Consider the following 23703-nt stretch of genomic DNA (forward strand, 5'->3'; position numbering starts at 1 on the left):
TGAGTTTTCAGACTTGTTTTTTCACTTTGTTTCTTGAGTGAAAATTAAGAGCAAAAGTTTTTTTAAAGATTTTTAGGGCATAGGATTGAAAATATGTTTGGACATTCCATTAGTTCCTAGAAAGTGTTTTGTTTTCAAGAGGAGTGTTATTGCACAGACCCACAGAAATAAATAATTCAGGAACTTTTTAAAAGGTTAAAAGGAAACAGTAAATTCCATATTGAAAATTTCTATATATCTGTGAATTTGGTTTGATATTAAAGTATAAATTTTCTTTAAACAAAAGCTCCTTATTGAATCTCAGTGTAATATATGTTCATTTAAAAGCAGCTCTTGTTTATGTGGCTCTAGTCAGTTTTGATTTCTATCACTGAAATTAGACACCATCTGTAAATATCACATAGGTAAATTGCCTTTGAGTGTGCTGTTGTCTCTCAAGAATATAGAATACAGCAGTAATACTTAGTCATTTAGAGATAGGAAGTGTTAATGAAAAGTTACACGGTGCTTCTGGTTAATAGAACATGCAGAAGTACTACTGGTGAGTGACATTAAAAGTTTGTTCTTTTGTTCTCTGAGTAACCACCACAGATACATAGTTAGACAAATATTCTGATATATTCAAGGTTTTATGTTCTTGTTGACATCTACCATGTTTGAATCGTGCTTATGAATCTGAGGTCAGGGAAATAAAAATTAACTTTGATTTATTATGTTGGTAGTTTCAGAATAATGTTCCAATTTTATTTTAAAGGTAATAGTTAGTTCTTGGATTAAGAAAAGTGCCCCTTTCTCCTGTCTGGTACTCTGCCCTGTGAACTCTATCTGCCTTGGTCTCCCTGGACTCTCAGCCTCATCTTCTTAACTGATCTCCATTACTTAATCTCCATTACTGTTTATCTTGTTGTTTCTTTGCCATCATTTCTTTTGGTTAGTTTTCAGTTTTTACAGCCCTGTCCTGGACTCTACCTTCTGTTAGCAATGATCACTGTCACTAGAAAAATGTGAGACAAGAAACTAAGGCCATCAGAATTTAGATTCAAACAGAAGCAGGACTAGCTTAGTATGGAGTGTTTCCAGGGTTAAAATGAAAAGAGTCTCCATTATGGAGATGGCAGTATTGATTTTATTTACATTTCATTTTATGTACATTATATGAATTGAAAAAGTTTTCTTTCAGTGCTGCAGTATTGTATTGTATTAGCAAATGTTTATTCTGTACATACTTTCTAGGAAATTTTATTGGTTTTGGTGAACATGGTAGAATGAACTAGAGATGCCTAGAAAAGAAAAGATCATATGAGATATAATAACTTCAAATATTTGAAAGCCTGATATAGCAAAGAATTTATTTTATGACAGTTTATTGGCGAATCTTGGACCAGCAATTTGAAAGTATAGGGAAGCAGATTTGCAATCAGTATAGGAAAGAATTTTTTAAATGTTTCTGCCATATGTCAGAAATAGATACCTAACAATAAGTGAGCTCCTCATGACCGAAGATATTCAAGCGGAGCTTAAATGCTGTTGAAGTTGTGAAAGAAGAAATTCTTGCATAGGTGAGGGTTTCATTAATAAGAATTAGTTCAGATTTATATCATTTGCTCAGAGTCAATGAAAATTGAGTGTTTTGTTAAAAATTAAGAACTTAGAATCTTGGTATCCAATTTATTCTTTATTTTCTTTTGGTTGTAAAGTGAAAATTCTGATTCACATAGCTGAGCAGTAACTTTTAAAAGAATAGCTTATCCTACAATCTCAGGATGTTCCTCAGCCAAACAGATGTAGCAAAAGAATCTTTATTTCAACAACAACAAGAAAAAACAACCCCAAAACCCAACAGTGTTAATTTATCAGCATAAGCTAAAGCGTTTGTGGGCTCAACATCATCCTGCTAAAATTGAGTATCAAATAACTTGAAGCATAAGAAAACCAGGAGATGGCAGGTAAGCAAATGAGTATGGACGATTTTGAGATCAGTGTTGAATTAGTGATTCTCATCACCTGGAGAGTTTTCAAAACTACCTGTGCCAAAAAACTACCTCCAGAAATTCTGATACTGTTCTGAGGTCAGCTCCGGGAAGCAGTATTACTTAAAAACTCTACTTCTGATTCTAATGTTCAGCCAAGGGGGAGAGCCCCTGAGTTCATTGCTGGGCACTTTCAGATGGTCCCTCTGACCAGGAGGAAGTGATTTCATGCTTTTTCTCCCCTCTTCTTCTGCCTGACCGCATAGAAGTTAGGCATTCAACGGCTTTTTATGTCAAGCGACCATGTAAAAATTCCAACTCATACCAATTAGTCCTTGTATAAGATTATTAGAGTGGTTAATGTAAGTAGAGTTTATTTAAAGCTGAATTGTGTTTAATGTATTATCTTTTCAGTGGTGAGAGGACTTTATTTGTAATGTATTTTACAGCTAAGATGCAACACAGTGGAGATCAATTGCTTGTCCTGCATCACACCTGATGTTACCAGTATATAACATATTGAATCAGTGAATGAATGAATGTACGTCCTTTATCATTTTGCTCCACAAAGTTAAGTTTTAGGCTGTGTATATTTAGGGCCAAGGAAAGAAATTGGCAAAGTACTGAGGTTTGGCAGGAGGAGCTTGGGCTGTGGTTATGGAAGAAAGGATCGTGCCACAGGTGCGCTCTGCCTTTTCTTTTGACTAGTAAGCCTCCTTACAGCACGTGCTACTGGGATTCCATATCCAGTGGCTGTTAGGAGTGGTGTAGGTACAGGCCAATGTTTCTATTAATCACATGAATGGAGAGTTACCTGGTTACAGAAAGAAAATGTATTTATTCTGTGGCCATCTGGATTCTTACCTTTAACTGGTGGTAACCCTCACACAACTATGACAGCATGGCAGACTAAGGGGCTATTTTGCCTTTGTGTTTTTTTCCAGCATTAAAAGATGTGTCGGAGAAGCTGAAACACCTTGAGATGGAAAACAGTTCATTGCCGTCCCCTCGTCCCAACATTAATGTTAACATCAACAACCAGGTATTCAGATTTCTCCTTTGTATACCTGTCGCACACCTCCAGACCCCCCAGAAACCCTTTCTTTCCAAAGCTAATACTTTTCTTTTGCTGGGAAATCTGAGCTGAACTCTTATAAACCTGTTTTCTCATTTTAAAAGGAGAAACTTTTTAGATGTTTAGGAGGGAAAGAAGAAACTTGGGCAGCAACATTAAGAACTGTAAGGTCATTTTCTCATTTTTTTTAGACACACAGTCAAAAGTGATATAGATGTTAAACGTTTTATTTCAGTTCAGCCCTTTTTCCCCATCTTAATTTTGATCAATGGGTATTGATTTAGTTGAAGAACTTGGTGACTGCCTTTTGAAATTATAGAAGGGTTTGTTTTAAAAGGAGCTGCTCTGTAGTATAAACAAAGAAGAGAATAGAACTTCAGGTGCTTCAACTTCATCTTTTATACTTTTCACCACCCTGTCTTCTTGGAGTTTTTTAGGCATCAGGTGGGGGATGCATACCAATTAAACTTAATTGCAAAAATTATTTCTTATTTCTACACAAAACATCTAAAATAAATTGAATGAGATAAAAGTAATTAATTGTATTAGGTACCAGATGTCCCCACTAAATGGAAGAGTGAATTTTAGCTAATGATTTGGAGACAACCTTCTATTTAGACAGCAGATAGCAAAGATCTGTTGACTGAATCTTGTTTTAGTTTGGTTTTAAAGAGGAAAGGGGAACAGCTGATCTACAGTGCTCTTTCATGCTTGGATAGCTAACTGGAATTTTTTCAGAGGCCAGTATGAAGTAGAGAGTGATTTTTTTCTTTCTTACCTAGTCATTGTTAAAGCTGTCCTTTTGAATCCAACTCTTTTTTTTTTTTTAATGTTTTTTTTCTCTTGGAAATGTCTTTTAGAAGCTGATGAAATTTTAGGAAGGCTTTTATTTTCTTGACCGCCTCAATATTTTTAATTATATTGATCTGTTTGCTTTCACATTGTCAGTTTTGTTTTGTTTTTTACTATCTTTGTAAAGTAGGGGAATGCAGGGTCAGAGACAGAAGGCTTAATTGAAAGTTTTAGACAAAAGCTTAAGATGGTTAACAGTTTGACACAGATTTAATGGAGGATTGGAATGAAACTAAAAAAGAATGAAGCCTGGTGACTCTTGGGGAGGGGAAAGAGGAGTGACTGTTTCACACTGGTTGAGAACTTAGTGCACTTTGGATTGCCCTTAACCCGGCATCAGCTCCCCACTAAGCTCATTCTGACAGCCCAGGACTGCTCTGTGGCAGAGTTTGAGTATCCACAGCCATTTCACATTAGGTCTGATTGGGGGTATTTAGGAATCAGGGTGTCCTTTTAAATCTTTTGGCCTTCTGTTTGCCAAATTTTGGCCATCCGAGACAGATATATCAGCAGCCTAGTAACTGGGGACCATTGGAGTTATGAGCTATAAGAAAATAAAATGAAAATATTTTAAAGCTATTATTTCAGTAATTTTTTTTCTCTTGTACACATACACGATAATTGTAGAAAATTAAAGCAAATTTTGAAAAGCAGAAAATTATAAATCCTCCATTATCCCACTACTAAGAGATAAGTGCAGTTAACATTTTTAAGATATATACTTTTAAACATTTAAATGTGATATACTTTTTAAAAATTAAAATGCATTAGCATTGCTTTTTAAAACTAATCAGTTATAAACACCTTCCTTTATTTCAGTGACATTACAGGCAATAATTAAATGGCATGCATGAGTCATCAGTGTGTTTACTCAGTCCCCTATCAGACATTTAGATTGGTGCTAATTTGCACTGTCCTGATCAGCGTGGTGGCAAACAGTCTTATAAATAAATGCCTGCTATCTTTGATTTTTTCCCCTGGGAATTAGAAGTGGTAGGTCAAAGTACAGGCAGAATTTTAAAGCCATTGGTACTTCGCAAAATTGCGTCCCAGAAAGATGGAAACAATTTATACTTTTACCTGTGATATGTTTGTTGAGTTACTGTTTTTGTTTTTAACATAGGCAGGGAAAGAAATATCTGCCTGTTTCAGAGGCAGGTTGCTCTGAGAACCCTATAATGTGATTAACAAGTCTGCAGCATAATTGTATCTGAAAAGAAAATGTCAAAGCATTTGAACTATGATTTTTTTCTAGCTTTATTTTTTTCCCCTCATAAAACACATGCTTTTTTCAGTTTATTTATGGTTTCTTTTCAAAGTAGTTTTATCAAAGCATTTGAGATATAATGTAAGTATACAATTTAATAAATTAACAACATAGCTATAAAGTAGCTGTTGCAAGCTAAAATGATTTAAGATATAAAAGCAAATAATTTGAAAATATACAGATTGGTTTTCAAAACCAGAAAATATTTGTAAACTCCCTTGTGGTTCACAAGAGCTTTTACAGTATATACTGATAGTTGGAAATGCTCATTTTCAACCAGTTTGATTTCAGACAACACAATTAGTGCAGAAGACATCATTTAAAAATTCAAGAAGACTGTGTCAAAGAACAGTAATTGTACTGAGATAAAATGAGTCAGGAATTTAAAACAAAACCCCATAAGAATTAAATGTAAGAAGCGTACTTAAAAAGACAGTATATTTCAACCCATGCCAGGAATCAAAGGCTCGGAATAGTCGTTTTTTACTATTTCTTCATTCCAATCGTTTGGTCATACTAATTATTTTCTACAATTTCATCTGGTTCCGCTCCTTGTTCATGTCCCAAACTGTAAGTCTCTTTGCACATCCATCTCCCTTTGTGTCACAATTCGCACATCGCTCTATGCCACTTCCTCCCACCTGAGCTGAGTTGTTCCCTCCCTTCCAGATATTTCCATTGTGCCCCTTTGGAGTCCCCAGTCCATGGCAAACACAGCCCCATGCATTTTCAACGTTTTGGCTGAATGTGCATATTATTCAGACCTCCTTTTTACCTGAAGACACCATTTTTTTCTGCAATGCACTATTTTTACCACCACCTCTGATCTTTCTAGCACTTCGTTGTTTTTGTTATATTGTGGACATCAACCCTTCTTTTAAAAAAATTGTATCTTTATTGATGAAAGTATTACAGATGTCCTCTTTTTTCCCCATTGACCCCCTGTACCCCACCTCCACACTATTGTCTGCCCATGGGTTATGCATATAAACATATAAGTTCTTAGGTTAATCCCTCCCCACGCACTCTCCCGCCCCCCCTTCCCTCTGAGAGTCATCAGTCTGTTTCATGCTTCTATGTCTCGGAATCTATTTTGTTCATGAGTTTATTTTGTTCTTTAGATTCCACATACGAGTGAGATGATGTGATCCAGCTTTATTGAGATAAAATTGACAAGTAAAATTATAATATATTTAAAGCGCACAGCGTGGTGATTTGCTATATGTATGCACTGGGAAATGATTCCTACAGTTAACACATCCGTCACCCCACAGAGTTACCATTTTGTTTTGTTTTTTGGTGATAATGCTTAACATTTACTCTCTTAGCAAATTTCGAGTGCACAGAGCAATATAATGAACTAGAGTCACTGTACATTAGACCCCAGAACTTATCCATGTTATAACCGAAAGCTTGTGCCCTTTACCAACCTCTCCCTACACCCCACCCTCAGTTCCTGGCAGCAGCCATTCTACTTTGTTTCTACAAGTCGGATTTGTTTAGACTTTACGGATAAGTAATATCATGCAGTGTTTGTCGCTCCCTACCTCGGACTGACGTCGCTCAGCGTAAGGCCTTCCAGCGTCATCCCTGTCGTTGCAGATGGCAGGATTCCCTTCTTCAAGGCTGAGTGATATTCCACGCGTGCACCCAGTCCCACACGCTTTCTCTAGTAGCCGTGGCTTGGCTGCTGTGCAGTGGGCAGTGAGCACGGAGTGTCTCCGAGACAGTGGCTTTGTCCCCTCGACGCGTCTGGGAAGGGGGTTGCTGGGTCGTGCGGCGTGGCCTGGCCGATGGGAAAAGGGCGAAGGCGCCTTTCCATGGACAGGGGCCGCTCTGGCGACCGGGACGCCGCAGGCGCGAGTGCCGCCGGCTCCCGTGCACCGGGTCACGGGGGGCGCCTGTTACACATTCAGATTTGGGGTCCCACCAGAGGCACGCGTGTGGAGACCGTGCTGGCAAACACCAAATCAAATAAGCACGTCAGTTAAATCTTTTAAGACCCGAAATAGTGGTGCCGTGTATAACCCCATACGGGGCAGCTCTGCAGATCAAAAGCTGTGTCTGAGCCTAAAAAAATAGTTCCAGTTTGTTATTTAGACCAGTGTTAAATAGCAACTATAGTAATAATAATTGTTTTATTGATTGCCATTCAAGTTAAGTAAAATATCAGCTGTAGTGTAGATAATTTAAACTTTTTTTTTTTACTGTTTTATTTTCTATTTTTTGTTTATTTTTGTTTAAAATATTACAGATGTCCCTTTTTCTCCCCAATGACCCATTCCACCCCGTCCCGTCCCCCTCCCCAGTCCCTCTCCCCACCATTGTCGGTGTCCTTGGGTTGTGCATAGATGCATATAAATTCTTTGGTTACTCTCTCCCCCTCCACCCACCCGCCCTCCTCCCTCCCTCTGACATTCATCAGTCTCATCTATGCTTCCATGTCATTGAATCTACTCTGTTCATCAGTTTATTAAGTTCTTTATAAACTTGTTTCTTAATTTGCTTCATCCCACTTCTTTTCATAATAGTTAATTTATATTGTTTTAATTATATCTTTATTGACTGGACTAGCATTTTCATAAGTCTGGCTGAGAGTGACCTGTTTGTGGCTATATAACATAATCCAAAACATAATCATCTACCTGGTGACAGCTCCGGAATTGCAGGGATTAGCCTAACTGAAAATCCAGTTGAAATTCATTACAGTAGTCCTCCCATATCTGTAGTTTCACTTCCCGTGGTTCCAGTTACTTGTGATCAACTGCAGGCCAAAAATATTAAATGGAAAATTCCAGAAATAAAAAGTTTATAAGTTTTAAATTGCATGCCATTCTGAGTACTGTGGTGAACTCACGCTGTCCCACCCAGGACGTGAATCATGCCTTTGTCCAGTGGGCCCGCGCTGTGGACCCTACCTGACCATTAGTCACTTTGGTTATCAGATCTACTGTCACGGTCTCCTGGTGCTTGTGTTCAAAGAACATCCTTATTTATTTAATAATGGCCCCAAAGTGCAAGAGTAATGATGCTGACAATTCAAACATAACAAAGAGAAGCCTTAAAGTGCTTCCTTTACGTGAAAAGGTGAGCACAGTGCAGTAAGATATTTTGAGGCAGAAACCACGTTCACGTTACTCTTATTGTATATTGTTATAATTGTTCTACGTCATTATGAGTTACTGTTTTTAACCCCTTCCTGTGCCTAGTTTATAAATTAAACCTCTTAGGCGTGTGTGTAGGAAAAGAATTGTGCGTGTAAGGCGTGGCGCCGAGGGCCTGGAGCGGGGGATGCCTGTGTGGCAGGTGGCACACATCATTTCTCGCGTGTGGCCGACTCGGCCTTTGTCCCAGGTGATACGGTCGGTTATTCAGTGGCTTACAGACGGGAAATCGGCTAGACGATTGCTGGAGGCTCCCGTCTTCATATCGTGCCTGTGATTATTGAGCCTTAGTTTGAAGTTGCATCTAGGAGCTGACTATTCCCGGAATAGGCCATGACTGTTTAAGACGCATGATTTCCTGGTTGTCTAAATATGAACTTTCATCAGTCCCTTTTCCATTTCCATGTAACTGTCAGAGTTGCTTATAGTATATTTTTAATATCTAGGAGGAAGTGGTGAAGTTGACTGAGAAATGTCTTAATAATGCCATTGAGAGCCCAGGGTTGAATGCGAGGAGGGTCCCTCCCGACTTGAAGAGTAACATCCTGAAGGCTCAAGTGGAAGCAGTGCATAAGGTAAGCGGCCTTTAACACAGAGTCCGGGCAGTGAACGGAACGTGGACCTTAGAGGCCAGGGACTCTGGGGAACAGATAAAGCACAGAGTAAAATACATGCACGTTAAGCAAGAGTGAGCCCGCTAGTGCTTAGAGATGGAGAGCAGTACCAAGAAACATGCTCGAGATGGCAGAATGCTTTCCCAGCTCTAAATACAAGCCACAGTAATAGGGACAGTCACGGGATACAAAGCAAGCGTAGAGATGCTCTAGGGTTTAGAAAGTTTTTTAAAAAGGTAAAAATCCTATAGAAGTGAGTCCCTAATCTTTGTCACTTTTCTAGCCAGAAATCTAGAGACTTTGGTTCCTGTCAATATTAAATCTATGATGTTAGGGTTTTTAATCAATCTGCTATTTCTCACCACCCGCGTACCCCCAGTGTGACAAAATTATGATGTTTTAAGCAACAAGAATGAACGAGTCCACTGTGACATCGTGAGGGATACAGTGGGTTGGGCCCAGCCCCGTGAAAGTTTCGGCCTCCGTGCTCCCCGGGTCAGTGTTTCCTTGGCTCTCCCTCACTGTCAGACGTGCCCTCTGTAGTAAACCAGGACAGACGCCTCTCTCAAGTCACCTTGGCGACCAGGAGCACAAAGCATCCTGCTGTTGAGAAGACACACTTTACCCATCCTGCCAGGCACAGCCTTGGAAAGAACTGAGAGCATGTTGTTTGTGCTTTATACCTGTCCTCTTTTCTCAGTAAAGATATAAAACATAATATTTACATATAAAAGTAAATATAAAATATGGCAATACAGGCCGTGGGATCAGACCACTGGAGTTTGAATCCTATTTCTAATCTACTGCCTACTAGCTTTGTGACTTAGCAAGTGAGTTAATTTCTTTGAACCTCAGTTTAATTATATTTGGGGGAAAAAATAGTGGTAGTGTGTACCTTAAAGTGGGTTATGAGGATGAAATGATAATAAATGTAAAAGACACGGTGTAAATTACAGTGCCTGACATGTAATGAGCGTTTAATAAGTGCCAGTCCCCAGTGTTGGAACTACATGTAGCTGCGGTGGTGGTGGTAGTTGTCATTACCTTACATTTCAGTTATACTTTTGGATATTTCTTTAATTGAAGAAAAGAGAAATAACTTGAATAACCCTTAATTAAAGAGGTTTTATTTTATAGTTAAAAACCTTACCATGAAGAAAAATCCAGGACCAGATGACCTCATTGTTATAATCTACTGAACCTTTAAGGAAGAAATAATAACAGTTCTACACAAACTCTTTCAAAGAATAGAAGAGGAGGGAGCACTTTCCAACTCACTTTATGAGACTAGGATTACCCAGTACCAAAATCAGTAAAAGATATTACAAGAAAAGAAACTATAGACTAACCTCTCTTGAACATAGACCCCAAAGTCCTTAGCAAAATATAAAGAAATCATACAATTCACATAAAGGATAGTACATCATGACTAAGTAGGGTTTACCTCAGGAAGGAAATTGGTTTATCATTCAAATACCAGTACAGTTCACCATATTAAAAAATAAAATTTTCTCAAGTTCTATGGAAAGTCATTTCACAGAATTCAACCCCCCTTCATGATAAAAACTAGGAATAAAATGGAACTTCTTCATCCTAATAAAGAGCATCTATGAAAAAAATCTACAGCTAGTGTCATACTTCATGGCAGAAGACACATTCACTAAACCATGGGTAAATCTCAAAAACATGCTGTTTTAAAGAGATAGACACAAAAGATAGGTATAATGACTTCATGTACGTGGAACCATAGCAAGGACGGTTCCTTGTCTGCCATGTGTAAGGGTTTTGATGGGATTGCATTTTGGAGGTGGCAAAAGTGTTACCTATGTTCACTGTAGCGTTGATCATGCACCTGTATGTATTTTTCAAAATTCATTGAGCTGTACATTAAAAATGTGTGTGTTTTACAATATATAAATGATACCTAAATAAAGTTGAGAGGGAAAACTGACTTCTTTAGAAAAATTTTTAGAATTCTCTCCTAAAATATTTCTTGCATTCAGGGAAAAATAAAAAGCCAAATATATAGCTTAACATCTGTTTCTTTTTTTATCATGTAAACCCGAAAAATTCTGGCATGAAATCTTTTGGGAATCTGTATATATAGACTAGCACACCATGGTGCTTAAATAATTGCAAGCTATCTAGTATAGCGTGTGGAAAGTTTCTTGTTACTTTAGTATCCTCCACAAAGATTTAATGTTTATTTATGATTTCATTTTCTTAGGTTACAAGAGAAGATAGCCTGTTAAGTCATAAAAACGCCAGTGTTCAGGATGCTGCCACAGACAGGTACAGTTCTGGGTAAACTGAATTAAGTGATGTTTTTTTCCTCTTAATTTTTTTGGGGGCCTTTTTGCCTCTTCCCCAGTCTGTCACCACGTGATTTCAGGAGAGCTGTTTGAAAGACAGCTTGAATTCACTCTTCTGTCCATTACATAACTGCTTAGTACCTAGCTGTGGATTATTTGAAGAGAGTACTAATTAATCTCTCTATGTTCTCATTCTTCTTCAACTGATTCAAACTACAGAGAAAAAACAACCTTCACAGGTATTTTTAATTTTATAAGGTACATTTTATAAGGAGAAATGTATATTATTTCTCTTAGGTATGGTATTTAACTTTAGTGCCACCCTGTCGTCACAATGGCTTTGTTCTTATGAAACTTCCTTACTATGGGTTCTCATAGTCCAGCAAATTTCTTTGCATTTCTTTCAAAGTCCCTTCTGCCTCTCTTTTCTTTAATGTGTATTATGCCATTTATTTGTCCGCTAGGCTTTTATTCCTTGCTCTCTGCAGTTTGTTTCATCACTGTATTTAGTGCTCTGTGTTTAGTTGGTGCTAAACATTGTTGAATGAATGAATGCTGCTTTTCTTCTAATTATTCAAAACTTAGTGGAGCGTTTTCTGATTAATTATATTCAGTTCCAGGTACCGTAATCAACATAACACTTAAGAATATAGCAGGCTATGCATATAGGACTTGGCAGGTACTAATTGGTGATCAGGGTTAAACTAGAATTTCAACTTAACCTTTAAATTAATTTGACCCACAACATTTTTAATACTATTATTATTGGAGCCTTTAGAAAAACCTCATTAACTTTTTTTTTTTTTGGCCAACAGGAAGATAATGGGGATGGGGCCTCCCTGTTTCATTGAATCCTTAAAGCTGGAAAGAGCATAGAATATATTCCACTTTACTTCCAGATTTATTTTTCTAAATGGCTGTTGATATCTTCAGTAATCTATTTTCCTGCCAGGATTTGAAATGAATCCTTTAAAATATACTAAGTTCTACTCATCGGGCAAAAACTAAAGTGTTTCCCTTGATTAAGATCAGGAACAAGACAGGGATGTCCACTTTCATCACTCCTATTCATCATAGTACTGGAAGTCCCAGCCACAGTGGTCAGACAAGAAGAAGAAATAAAAGGCACCCAAATTGGGAAGGAGGAAGTAAAACTGTCATTATTTGCAGATGACATGATACTCTATATAGAAAACCCTAAAGATTCCACCAATACACTAGTAGAACTGATAAATGAATTCAGTAAAGTAGCAGGATACAAAATAAACATTCAGAAATTGGTTGCATTTTTATACACCAATTATGAACTAGCAGAAGGGAAACTTAAGAAAACAATCCCATTCACAATTGCTTCAAAAAGAATAAAATACTTAGGAATAAATTTAACCAAGGATTTAAAAGACCTGTACTCAGAAAATTATAAGACACTGAAGAAGGAAATTGAAGAAAATACAAGTGGAAGCATATACCGTGTTCATGGATAGGAAGAATTAGCATTGTTAAAATATCCATACTACCCAAAGCAATCTATACATTCAGTGCAATTCCTGTCAAGATACCAATGGCGTATTTCACAAAACTAGAATAAATATTCCAGAAATTTATATGGAACCACAAAAGACCCCAAATAGCCACAGCAATCTTGAGAAAGAAGAACAAAGCTGGAGAAATCACACAATCTGATATCCAACTATATTACAGGCCATAGTAATCAAAACAGCATGGGACTGGCATAAAAACAGACATATATCAATGGAACAGAATAGAGAGCCCAGAAGTAAACCCACACCTTTATAGTCAATTAATATTTGACAAAGAGGCAAAAACACACTGGGCTAAAGACAGTCTATTCAATAAATGGTATTGGGAATATTGGGCAGGTACATGCAAATAATTAAATTAAATCACCTTCTTATACCATACACAAGAATGAACTCAAAAAATGGATTAAAGACTTAAGTGCTAGATTTGAAACCATAAAAATCCTAGAAGAAAACATAGGCAGTAAAATCTCAGACATTTCTCATAGCAATATTTTTTCTGTTATATCTCCTCAGGAAAGGGAAACAAAAAATAAACAAGTGGGACTATATCAAACAACGAAGTTTTTACACAGCATAGGAAACCATCAACAAAATGAAAAGACAACCCACTGAGTGGGAGAACATATTCACCAATGATACATCTGATAAAGGGTTGATACCTAAAATTTATAAGGAACATATAAAACTCAACACCAGAAAAACAAACAGTCCCATTAAATAATGGACAAAGGACCTGAATAGACACTTCTCCAAAGAGGACATACAGATGGCCAGTAGGCATGAAAAGATGCTCAATGTCCCTAATCATCAGAGAGATGCAAATTAAAACCACAGTGAGGTATCACCTCACACCTGTCAGAATGGCTCCATCCACAAATCAACAAACAATAAGAGCTGGCGAGGGTGTGGAGAAAAGAGAACCTTTGTGCACTGTTGGTGGGAGTGCAGAGTGGGGCAGCCACTGTGGAAAACAGTATGGAGTTACCTCAAAAAATTACAGATGGAGCTGCCTTATGACCCTATGATTCTACTTCTGGGAATTTATCCGAAGAAACCCGAAACACTAATTCAAAAGAATATATGCACCCCTATGTTCATTGCAGTGTTGTTTGCAATAGTCAAGATTTGGAGGCAGCCCGAGTGCCCATCAGTAGATGAGCAGATAAAAAAGCTCTGGCACATTCACACATGGAATACTACTCAGCCATACAAAAGAAGGAGGTCTTACCCTTTGCCACACCGTGGAGGGACCTGGAGAGCATTATGCTGAGTGAAATAAGCCGGTCAGAGAAGGACAGGGACCACATGATTTCACTCATATGTGGAATCTAATGAGCAAAATAACAAGCAAAATAGTGACAGACTTATAGTAGAGAACAGACTGACAGCTGTGCATTTGTGGGGGTGGGGGCAGGTTGAGCAAAAAAAACCCCCTCATGGGCAGGGACAACAGTGGTGATTGCCGGGGCTGGGGGAGGGGAGGGGGTGATCAGTGGTGATGGAAGGAGACCTGACTTGGGGTGGTGAACACACAGTGCAGTACACAGATGCTGTGTTACAGAATTCTGCACCTGAAACCTGTGTAATTTTGTTAACCAGCATCACCCCAAGAAATTCAATGAAAAGGGAAAAAAAATTAATATATAGAGTTCTTGTTTGAACATGGGTCTATTTCTGGATCTTTCTCTTTTCTGTTAAACTGTGTTTTTGCTTGTACCATAGCACACTTTAAAATAATTACTGCATCCCCTTTTTAGAAATGAAATAATTCAGGTATAGAGAAAACTATGGAGATTATATAATGCATATCAATGCACCAAATATCAATCTTTGTCACATCTTCACATTTTGCTATTATAGATTTAGACCATTTTTCTTTTATCTTTTTATTGAGTTGTAATTCCCATACCATCAAATTTAAAATTTACCCTTTTCAGGGTAAATTCAATGCATTTTAGTAAACTGACAAAGTTTTGCAACTATTACCACTATCTAATTCCATAATATTCTCATCACCCCTAAAAGAAACACTCCACACATTTGATCTCTCCACATGCCTCCCCATCCCCACTCCTGCCCCAGCCCCTGACAGCCACTGTCCTACTTTCTGCCTCTATTGGAATTGCCCACTCTGGACAATTCATGTAAATGGATTTGTACAAGATGTGTCCTTTGTGTTTAGCTTCTTTCATTTAATATAACGTGTTCAAGTTTCATCCACGCTGTAAACTGCATTGGCGCTTCATCCTTCTTTTTGGCTGAATAATATTCCATCGTATAGATATACCACATTTTGGTTATTCATGTATCAACTGATGGACGTTTATGATGTTCCCACTTTTTGGCTGTTATGAATGAAGCTGCTGTGAACATTCACATATAGGAATTTTTGTAGACGTGCTTTCAGTTCTCTTTAATGCGTACCGCGGAGGGGCATCGCTGTCATGTGATAACTCTGTGTTTCACTTTTTGAGGAGCTGCCAAACTGTCTTCCAGTACAGCTACAGCATTTTCCATTCCCACCAGCAATGTGTGAGGGTTCCAGTTTCTCCATATCCTGGCCAATGCTTAATATTCTCCGTTTTAAAATTATGCTCATCCTAGTGAGTCTGCAGTGGGTTCTCACTGGGGTTTTGATCTTCACTTACCTAAGGACTAAAGATGTTAAACATCTTTTCTTCTTTGGAGAAATGTCAATTCAGATCATTTGTTTTTTTAGTAACTGCTTTATCGAAATATAATTCAAATATCATGCAACTCACCCATTTAAAGTGTACAATTCAGTGGTTTTTGTTTTGACACATTTGTGTTTTAAAAAATTATCTAAATTATCTATGGTTCCTTCATATTAACTGCCGCCCCATGAGTCAAGCACTTAATTCATTCTTTTATTAATGGACAGGGGTTTGTTCCAGGTTAACACTGTGTGTTCCTCCGTGTACACACGTGCTGTGAGGATTCTTCAGGGTGTATGCCTGGAGGGTCCCGGTCGTGCCCGCGCCGAGCGGAGTGGATGCGGGAGCTCCCGCCTGCTCCCTTCCGTTTCGGCGGCAGCGTGCACTGCGCGGGACTGACCTTGGTCGGAGGCCTGGGGGAATCGCAAAACACACTTCACTTCTTTTAATGCTGTTTCTTATAGCAGCTCCTTTGTCTGAGCTGCCTCTTCCCTCTGAAGCACTGTTATTTTTCTCGCTGTAACTTTTGGGTTTTACTGCTCATTCCTGAGGTTCTGCATCTTCATTACCGTATACCTAAGAACAGGTTTGTTTTTTATTGTTAGTATTCAAGGTGGTCTTCGAACCTGAAGACCTAGGTCCTTTTTCAGTTCTGGAAAATCAGAAGCCATTATTTTTTGAATATCCAGTATCCATTAGTTGAAATATCTTGGCCACTTCTCTCTTTCTCATAACTGCTCCTTCTTTCTTTTCGGCTCTTTGTCTCTCTCTGCCTCGCCGTTGTGGATGCACCAGTCCTAGCTTTCACTTCACAAATCCCGCCTGACTTCTGCAGCCTAGGGTTTGTCCCCGGTTTCTCAGTGTCCTGCAGCAGTGGGCACACTGCGCCTGGTGCTTGCACACTTCAGGGATGCGGGAGGGCTGGGTCTCCTGCTGGAGGTGCCGTCCTGGCGGAGGGTGCCCTTTGGCTGCCACGCGCCCCTTTCCTCCGGGTGCTGAGCCGTCTGCAAGGCTGCTCCTATTCTCGTTCTCGGGGTTAGACCTTCTTGTCATTCCTGCTGGGCCCGGCCGGGCTTGTAACGCCCGGGCGTTGGGGACGCCGCCGCGCCCAGCTCTCCGGCCTGTGTCCCTGCTGGGGGTCCCCGCGTGGGTCCCTGGCTGTTCCCCCGCGCCCCAGCTCTCCTGTGTGATCCCTGTTCCACCGAGCTTTCTGGGGGGGGGGGGGGGCAGAATAGCCCACAATACTGACCCCTCTGTGAGCCAGTCTGACCTGGATTTGAACCTGTTACGTGGGGGGGGAGGGCTCCACGGAATCGGGAGTGTGACCTTGACTGGAGTCACGCTCCTCACAAGCCTCGTTTCTTCCTCTGAGCGCGTGGCGGCGTCCCCGAGGCCTGCCTGTGCGAGCCCCGCGCCCGGCGCCTGACGGCCCTGCCTTTCCTCCCCAGGGCCGCGGAGGAGAGCGCGCCGCTGCCTCGGGACGCCCTGGCCCCAGCGCGCGCCACGCCTGCGGGCGGCGGTTCTGCCCTAAAGGTAACGACGCCTTTTCCTCGCCGAGCTTCCCAGAGACCGCCCTGGGTTGACGCCCACAGAACAAGCCTGAACGTCTGGGGGTTTCCCATCCACCAGGACTTAAGCTACGAGAAAAGCGTTGGGCCTGCGCTCTCTAGGGAGAGTCCCGGTGTCAAATCGGTCACAAGAGGATCTCAGCGATTTGTCTCGTCTTTGTGTTGTTGGTATTTTGGTTTTGGGTGGTCTTTGTATTTTTGGTTTTTTGGGTGCTGGCTGTGCTTCCCTTGTTCTCAAACCGTACAGGCCACATAGTAGGCACTAATTATTCATGAAATAAGCAGCCTGTCACTGTTGCAGCAGGACCAGCTCATCGCAGCTCCTGCCTTTCCCGGACCCACTGCCACACCCACACCAGCTCAGAAACCAGAGAAACCCAGGTTGCCCAGTGAATGTTTTAATTTGCAAGTTGAAAAATTGTTCTCGCAAATAACATTTACCATTTATAAGCACATTCACCAAATATTTCAAAAAAGAAAAATAATCACATGCATTCCCCACTACCACAAAACAGTCTAGTTAATATTTAGGCGTATAATTTTTCAGACTTTCGGGTTAAAAAAAACAACCAACCAGGAACTTCTTTCTGCTAACTAAAATTCTAAAAAGATATATTGACGTCTTTGATCATTGAAAATTGTTAGTGGAACCTGAGATTTTTTGGAACAGAGGACATTCCAAGTTCAAAGATTTTTTGCATATGTAATATGTACTAGAGAGCATGTTAGGCTTTGGAAATTAAAATTGATTGAAACATAGTTTCCTCTTTCAAACTGCGTGTAGTCCACTGGGGGAGAGATTTAATACCTGTGGCGGAGGTGTGCACAAGCTGTTCTGGGGCGGCACCAGTCCAGGGTGGGACAGGCGCTGTGGGGGAGGGAGCTGTAAGGAGAGAGAGAACAGGTTTTTATGTGTGTCATTAAAATTGTCCTGAAAGCGGTAGATAGAAATAGAATTGTATAAGTGAAGGGCCTTTTTTGTTATGTACTACACATTAGATACTTATTTCTCATATTTCCAGATTGGAATTTTATCTTTTGTACTTTTAAAGTTCTTCCTATCCCTGCCCCCTGCCACACACACGCACACACACATGCGCACATTCTGCAGTACAGAGGTGCGTGTTCCATAAAGTGCTCTAAATAATAATGAAACAACAAGTGTTAATTAGCATTTATGGGAGGAAGTTCATATTGTCCTCTTTTGCAAACAGTGAAGCTTCCATACATCTGGATAAAGACATATTTGATTTCAGGCATCTCCTTTACTCACCTGTCTTCTGTGCTGAATGTTTTCTCTCTTTCTTCTAGTCTAAGAGGCAGAAGAGCCCTGGCCAGTGTGGCTCAGTTGTTAGGGCATCGTCCTAAACACCAAAGGGTCACGGGTTTGATTCCTGGTCAGGGCACATACTCAGGGTGTGGATTCAGTCCCCAGTTGGGGCACATGCGTGAGGCAACCAGTCGATCCTTCCTCTCTCTTCCCTTCCCCCTCCCCCTCCCCTTCCTCTCCCCTTCCCCTTCCTCTCCCCTTTCCCCTTTTATCCCCCCTCCCTCCCCCTTACCCCCTTCCCCTCTCTCTCTCTCTCTCTCTAGAATCAATGAAAAGCATTTCCTCAGGTGAGGACTTAAAAAAGAGCCATAACAGCCTTAACCCTACTCAAGTTTTGCCTCACCAGAAGGAACAGCTCTGTGCAAATTCATATAACACCTGGCTTTTTAAAGTTCCAGTTAGTCTAGGTTCCCCTCCAAGGAAAAGTGGAACTACCAATAACCACGATTCCTGAATGTCCCTGTTTGTTTAAAGGTTAACACCAGTCAGGCCTGGGTCAGAATTATAAATTGAGAGGATATGTAAAAAAATTAGTCTGATGATTGATTAGTGGGTCGCTTAACAACTACATATATTTTGTCTCCATAGGATGCTACAGATGAATTGGATGCCTTGCTTTTATCTCTAACTGAGAATCTAATTGACCACACAGCCACACCTCAGGTAAATATGCTTTAAAACAGCAAGATGGAAAGGAATTTTTGTTTTGAAAATGTTGCTGCTGGATTCCAATTTTTGCCTTTGTAACAATTTAGTAAACTTCATCTTTAATAAGAGTTCTTACTTCAGTAACACTTAGCACTGCATTCTGTACTATAAAATTCTACCAGTTTGGGTGTCACTGTACAGTGTCACTACTTTAAGCCTATTTGTAATTCAGCACCACACTATAACTAACACAGAGGAAACATGATAAACCAGCTTCAAAAGAGTTAAGACAATAAGAACATATTTAATTTTTTAAAAAATTTTACAGAAAGGTGGGAACATAATAATAGGTGGCATTGAACATATAGATCATTATTGCAGTATGGGCGATGCTGTGTTAAGTACTGTGACCTAACACAGTAGTTCCTTCCCTCCAGAGAATTACAGCCTAGTTGGGTGACAGGTATACAGGTAACTCACTCAGCGCCTTATGGGTAAGGTGACGGGGATGGCTGCAGGAGCTAGGTGTCATTCCGAAGGCCCGGGACATGGTACTGTGTGTGGTGCTGGATGCTTGCTTGGATCAGTGGTTCTCAGACTTGGGCACATAAAGGAATCACCTGCAGCTGATTAAAACAGGCGGCTAGATTCCACCCTCAGAGGTTCCGATTTGGGAAGCGTGGGGTGGGGCCTGAGAAATTTTCTGGTTTTCTCTATTAGCTATAATTTTATATCTTTCACATTTAGATTTTAACCCATTTGGACAGTTTGAGTTGGGGGAAGGGGATGTCAGCTGTGGTTTTGATATAACCCAATTATGTATTTCATCTTATAAAAAGCCAATTTTCTGAATATTATCTACTAAATAACCCATCCTTTCCCAATTGGCTTGTTACTAATCTTTCTATTCTATTTCATTGAGTTCTCTCTTTTTTGTTTTTGTTGTTTAGTTTTTTTTATTGTGGTAAAGTTGGTATACAAGATTATATATATTTTAGGAATACAACATTATAATTCAATATTTGTATACAGTAGCCCCCCCTCCTTATCTGAAGTTTCAGTTGTCCACAGTTTGGGTCCCTCACAGTCAGCCATGGTCCAAAAATATTAAATGGAAAATTCCAGGAATAAACAACCCATAAGGTTTAAATCACTCGCCATCCTGAGCAGCGTGATGAAATCTTGTGCCATGGCTCTCCGTCTGCCTGGGCTGTGACTCACCTCTATCCAGCATGTTCATTCCCACTGTTGCTGTGTCGCAGTGCTTCTGTTCAGAAGTTCATGTCAGCTAAGGGGACCGTTAAGAACTGCTCCCCCAGGGCATTTCATAGTAGAAAAAGCATGATGAGTGTAATTATGAAAATAAGTCAGTGTTCACCAAAAATAAATACATATGTGACATTTATTTTAGGTACCTCCAACATCCACGATCACACCCCGGTGGATTGTGCCAGTAAGTTAATATTTGCACTCTTTTCCTTGGTTACCCTTCCAGAGTGAGGCCTAAGGGATTCCCAGGCTCTTGCTTTCCCTTATAAAACAAGGGGTCCCTATCAAAGTTCTGCTAGCCGACTTAATGGCTTCAAACTAGCGATTTAACTTTTCTGTCTGTAAATGCTTACAAATAATGAAGAAACAAAAATAAAAATCTGAAAGGAAGGATGATTACAAACCATCAAACAAACCAAAACAACCCTGATCATCAAAATCACCTTTCTTATTACCATAATCCTTAGGGAAGACGACTTAGAGCTGAAATGGTGACTGTTGGTAAGCACTGTCACCTCTGCTCACACGTGTTGCATGTCTCCCTCAGCAGAGCAGTGTCCTTTCCAATGGACTCCCAGGAAACGGACGGTCCCTGGCGGGGAAGGAGGGCCCCGGTGGTAGAGACGCGATCTTGCTGATCTCTCCCCCTGCACCATTCTTGGTGGATGCTGTGACCAGGTGAGGAAATTTTGTCAGTTGCAGATTTTAGGTATCTGTTAGTAGGGGGAAAAAATTAAATATATTTAAAGCAGTAATGTTGGTTCTTCTTTAATTGAACTTAATTGAAACTGGATAAACCTTTTCTGTTTATTATTTAGACTAGTGGGATTTTTTCCTTTTTTCTTGTTAGTAGCAATTTTCTACAAAATTATGAAGTAGACCTTATTATGGTTTTTTAAATGAAGTCTTTGTTAAATAAAAGTGTTACAGGCTTATCTTTTAAAATTTGTATTTGTTTTTAAGTTGATTGGCCTTTCCTTTCATGCTCTGCCATGCGGTCCGTCGGTGAGGGGGAAGAGGCACAGCTCAGGGTGAGGTGGGAGAGCCCCAGGCCGGCTCTGAGGGGGCCTTTGCCGACACCTGTTGTGCACTCATTTCAACACAACACTTGTCACGAAGGAAAAATGGACTCAGAAGAGCTTCTGTTTAGCACATAGTTCAACATTTAGTTGTTCGGGCCAAAACTGCTCATTTTGCAGAAGATTTAGAATTGCCTTCCTTTTCACCTGAGACTTTTCCTGATTATGTCTGGTGCTTCTTACATCCTCCTCATGTTGAAAACGTGGGTCAGTTGAGGTAAATGGTTTCCTAAGTAGAGAGGAAAAATTATTAGAGATGATTAACTTAAGAGAAATTTAATAGGTTATTTTTTAAACATTTACATGCCTAGTAACTGCCACTATAAAAATAGAGATTGCATACAGAGGACCAGGCAATGATGCTTTGTGGTTGAGTTTGCCCATTGTAATGTGAGTTCTTAAGGACTTCCAAATTAAAAATTACAGGTGAGAAAGAGCTTGTCTCTGCTGCATCCCACAGCAAAGGGGCCATAAAGGAATCAGAGGGATAAGAATGACAAGTAACATGCCTGAAACTAATATAATGTCACATGTCAATTATAACTCAAAAAATGACAAGGAAGGAAGTCAGTGAAACAGAATAGAGTCCAGAAACAAGTCCACACAAATAGTTACCTGGTTTATGAAAAGGCGACGATTCGGTGCTGTGGGTAAGAATGGCCTTTCAGTTAATCAGCTGGACAAGTTAAATGTCCATGTGGGCCCTCATGCAGAGCCCATCTACTTTGTTTTTAATTTAATTTTTTATTAATCCTCACCTGAGGATATGTTTTTATTGATTGAGAGAGAAGGAGAGGAAGAAAAGCTATGTGAGAGAGAAACATTGATCGGTTGCCTGTCATACATGCCCCAACCGGGGATCGAACCCACAACCTAGGTATGTGCCCTGCCCGGGAATCGAACCTGCAGCTTTTGGCACACCGGACGATGTTCCAACCAGCTGGGCCAGCGGGCTGGCGCCAGGGCCATATGCTTTTATTTTGCACACGGCTCTACTAACCGGTATAGAACTTAGCCAGCCACCTGAGACTGTCAGAAGCACAGAACAGCCCCCTGGGTGTTTCCTGAGCAGGTGCTGGCATGTTCAGCGCAGCACTGTTCCTGATGTTCATAATAATAACTCTGACTCTTTAAGAAATCTGATGTTCATAATAATAACTCTGACTCTTTAAGAAATGGTTAAGTGTCTGGTTGATACATTTTATTCAAGGAAGTAGGGGAAATTGATATCTTTAGATTTCATTTCAAGATGAAATATGCATCAGTTATCTAGAAAATTCCCTTTTGTGGAATACTTCATTGCTAAATTAGGTATTACAACATCGTCATTTAGGTGTGTTATTTACTCCCCACATGCTCCGTGTGGTGCTCGCGGAGAAACGCGTGCTGTTTCTGTCTCAAGGGTTTCGCTGAACAACCCATTCTTTCTTCCTTTTAGCTCTGCTTCAACTGTGGCCGAAGAACCCATGGGGAAGCAGAAGTGTTTACTGACAACTGAGCTCTAAGGGATGCCACCTCCTCGCCTGTGACTGGAATGCCGAGCTCTCTCCAGCAGCCTGTCTTGAAATCAGTTTCCACCAAGTTGGGTTGGATTCAGGAGCTTGCCCTGTACTTGGGTAAAAGAGTTTGCCTAGATTTGACTTCAGTTCCATGAAAAAGCAGCTACATTTTCCCTCCAACTGGAAGAGTTTAATTACACTGCATATTTTCTCAAATGAGGATATTTGGTCTTTTACTTTCTTTAATTTTATTGAAGTTTTAAATTCCTGGAACTAGGGCATTACTTTCCCTGTGGTGTTCCTCAAACTCTTGGCTCCACCTAGTGGTAGTAACTGTTCATGAAGCCTCAGTAACGAGGCCGTCTCTGGTAGTCAGTGTTATTTCTCTCCAGTGTCAGGTGAGTGGCCTTAACCTGTTAGAGAAATTGCACTTTTCTCTGCATAACCTGGAATTTAGGAAATTAATAGGACATTATGTAGGTAGATGAAGTGCTAGCTTTTTTGTTTTTTTTTTACAATAATTACAATACTAAAGAGAAGTGTAGAACACAGAGGGTTTTCAAGTGTTGCCCATACTTTTGAATTCTTACTGGACTGGCTCTCTTAATACTCCAGGTTTACATCAGGGTAAGACAAGCCTGGAGAAGAGCTACAGAGAAGTCAGCTGCCTGTCGTTTTCAGTTCGGCCTTCCCACAGGAAGCAGTTGTGCACCACACACATTTTCTGTAACTGTTCAGCCTGGAAGGGCAGGGGTGGGGTAAACCTGGGGCGTTGCCTGCAGGCTCTACGCCTCTTCCTGGGCCTGATGGGGTGCAGCCCACAGACTCGGGTAATGA

At 40.2% G+C, this 23703-nt stretch overlaps 1 protein-coding gene across 5 annotated transcripts in view; it reads left to right on the forward strand.

The window, feature by feature from the left end:
• EPB41L5 (erythrocyte membrane protein band 4.1 like 5) overlaps window positions 1-23086 on the forward strand; it is a 112837-nt gene extending 89751 nt beyond the window's left edge. For 4 of the 5 annotated variants that reach the window (XM_087819910.1, XM_087819908.1, XM_087819909.1 and 1 more), the window contains 8 exons: window positions 2915-3012; window positions 8775-8903; window positions 11170-11234; window positions 16922-17006; window positions 18960-19034; window positions 20431-20472; window positions 20836-20966; window positions 22806-23086. In XM_087819910.1, coding sequence (XP_087676036.1) covers window positions 2915-3012; window positions 8775-8903; window positions 11170-11234; window positions 16922-17006; window positions 18960-19034; window positions 20431-20472; window positions 20836-20966; window positions 22806-22872 — 692 coding nt within the window. In that variant the 3' untranslated portion in view covers window positions 22873-23086. The remainder of the gene's footprint in view (window positions 1-2914; window positions 3013-8774; window positions 8904-11169; window positions 11235-16921; window positions 17007-18959; window positions 19035-20430; window positions 20473-20835; window positions 20967-22805) is intronic. The other variant, XM_087819907.1, reaches the window with a different exon arrangement.
• The last annotated feature ends 617 nt before the right edge of the window (window positions 23087-23703 follow it).

This window comes from Miniopterus natalensis, chromosome 8 (genome assembly GCF_054644295.1).
Source record: "Miniopterus natalensis isolate mMinNat1 chromosome 8, mMinNat1.hap1, whole genome shotgun sequence".
NCBI lineage: Eukaryota > Metazoa > Chordata > Mammalia > Chiroptera > Miniopteridae > Miniopterus > Miniopterus natalensis.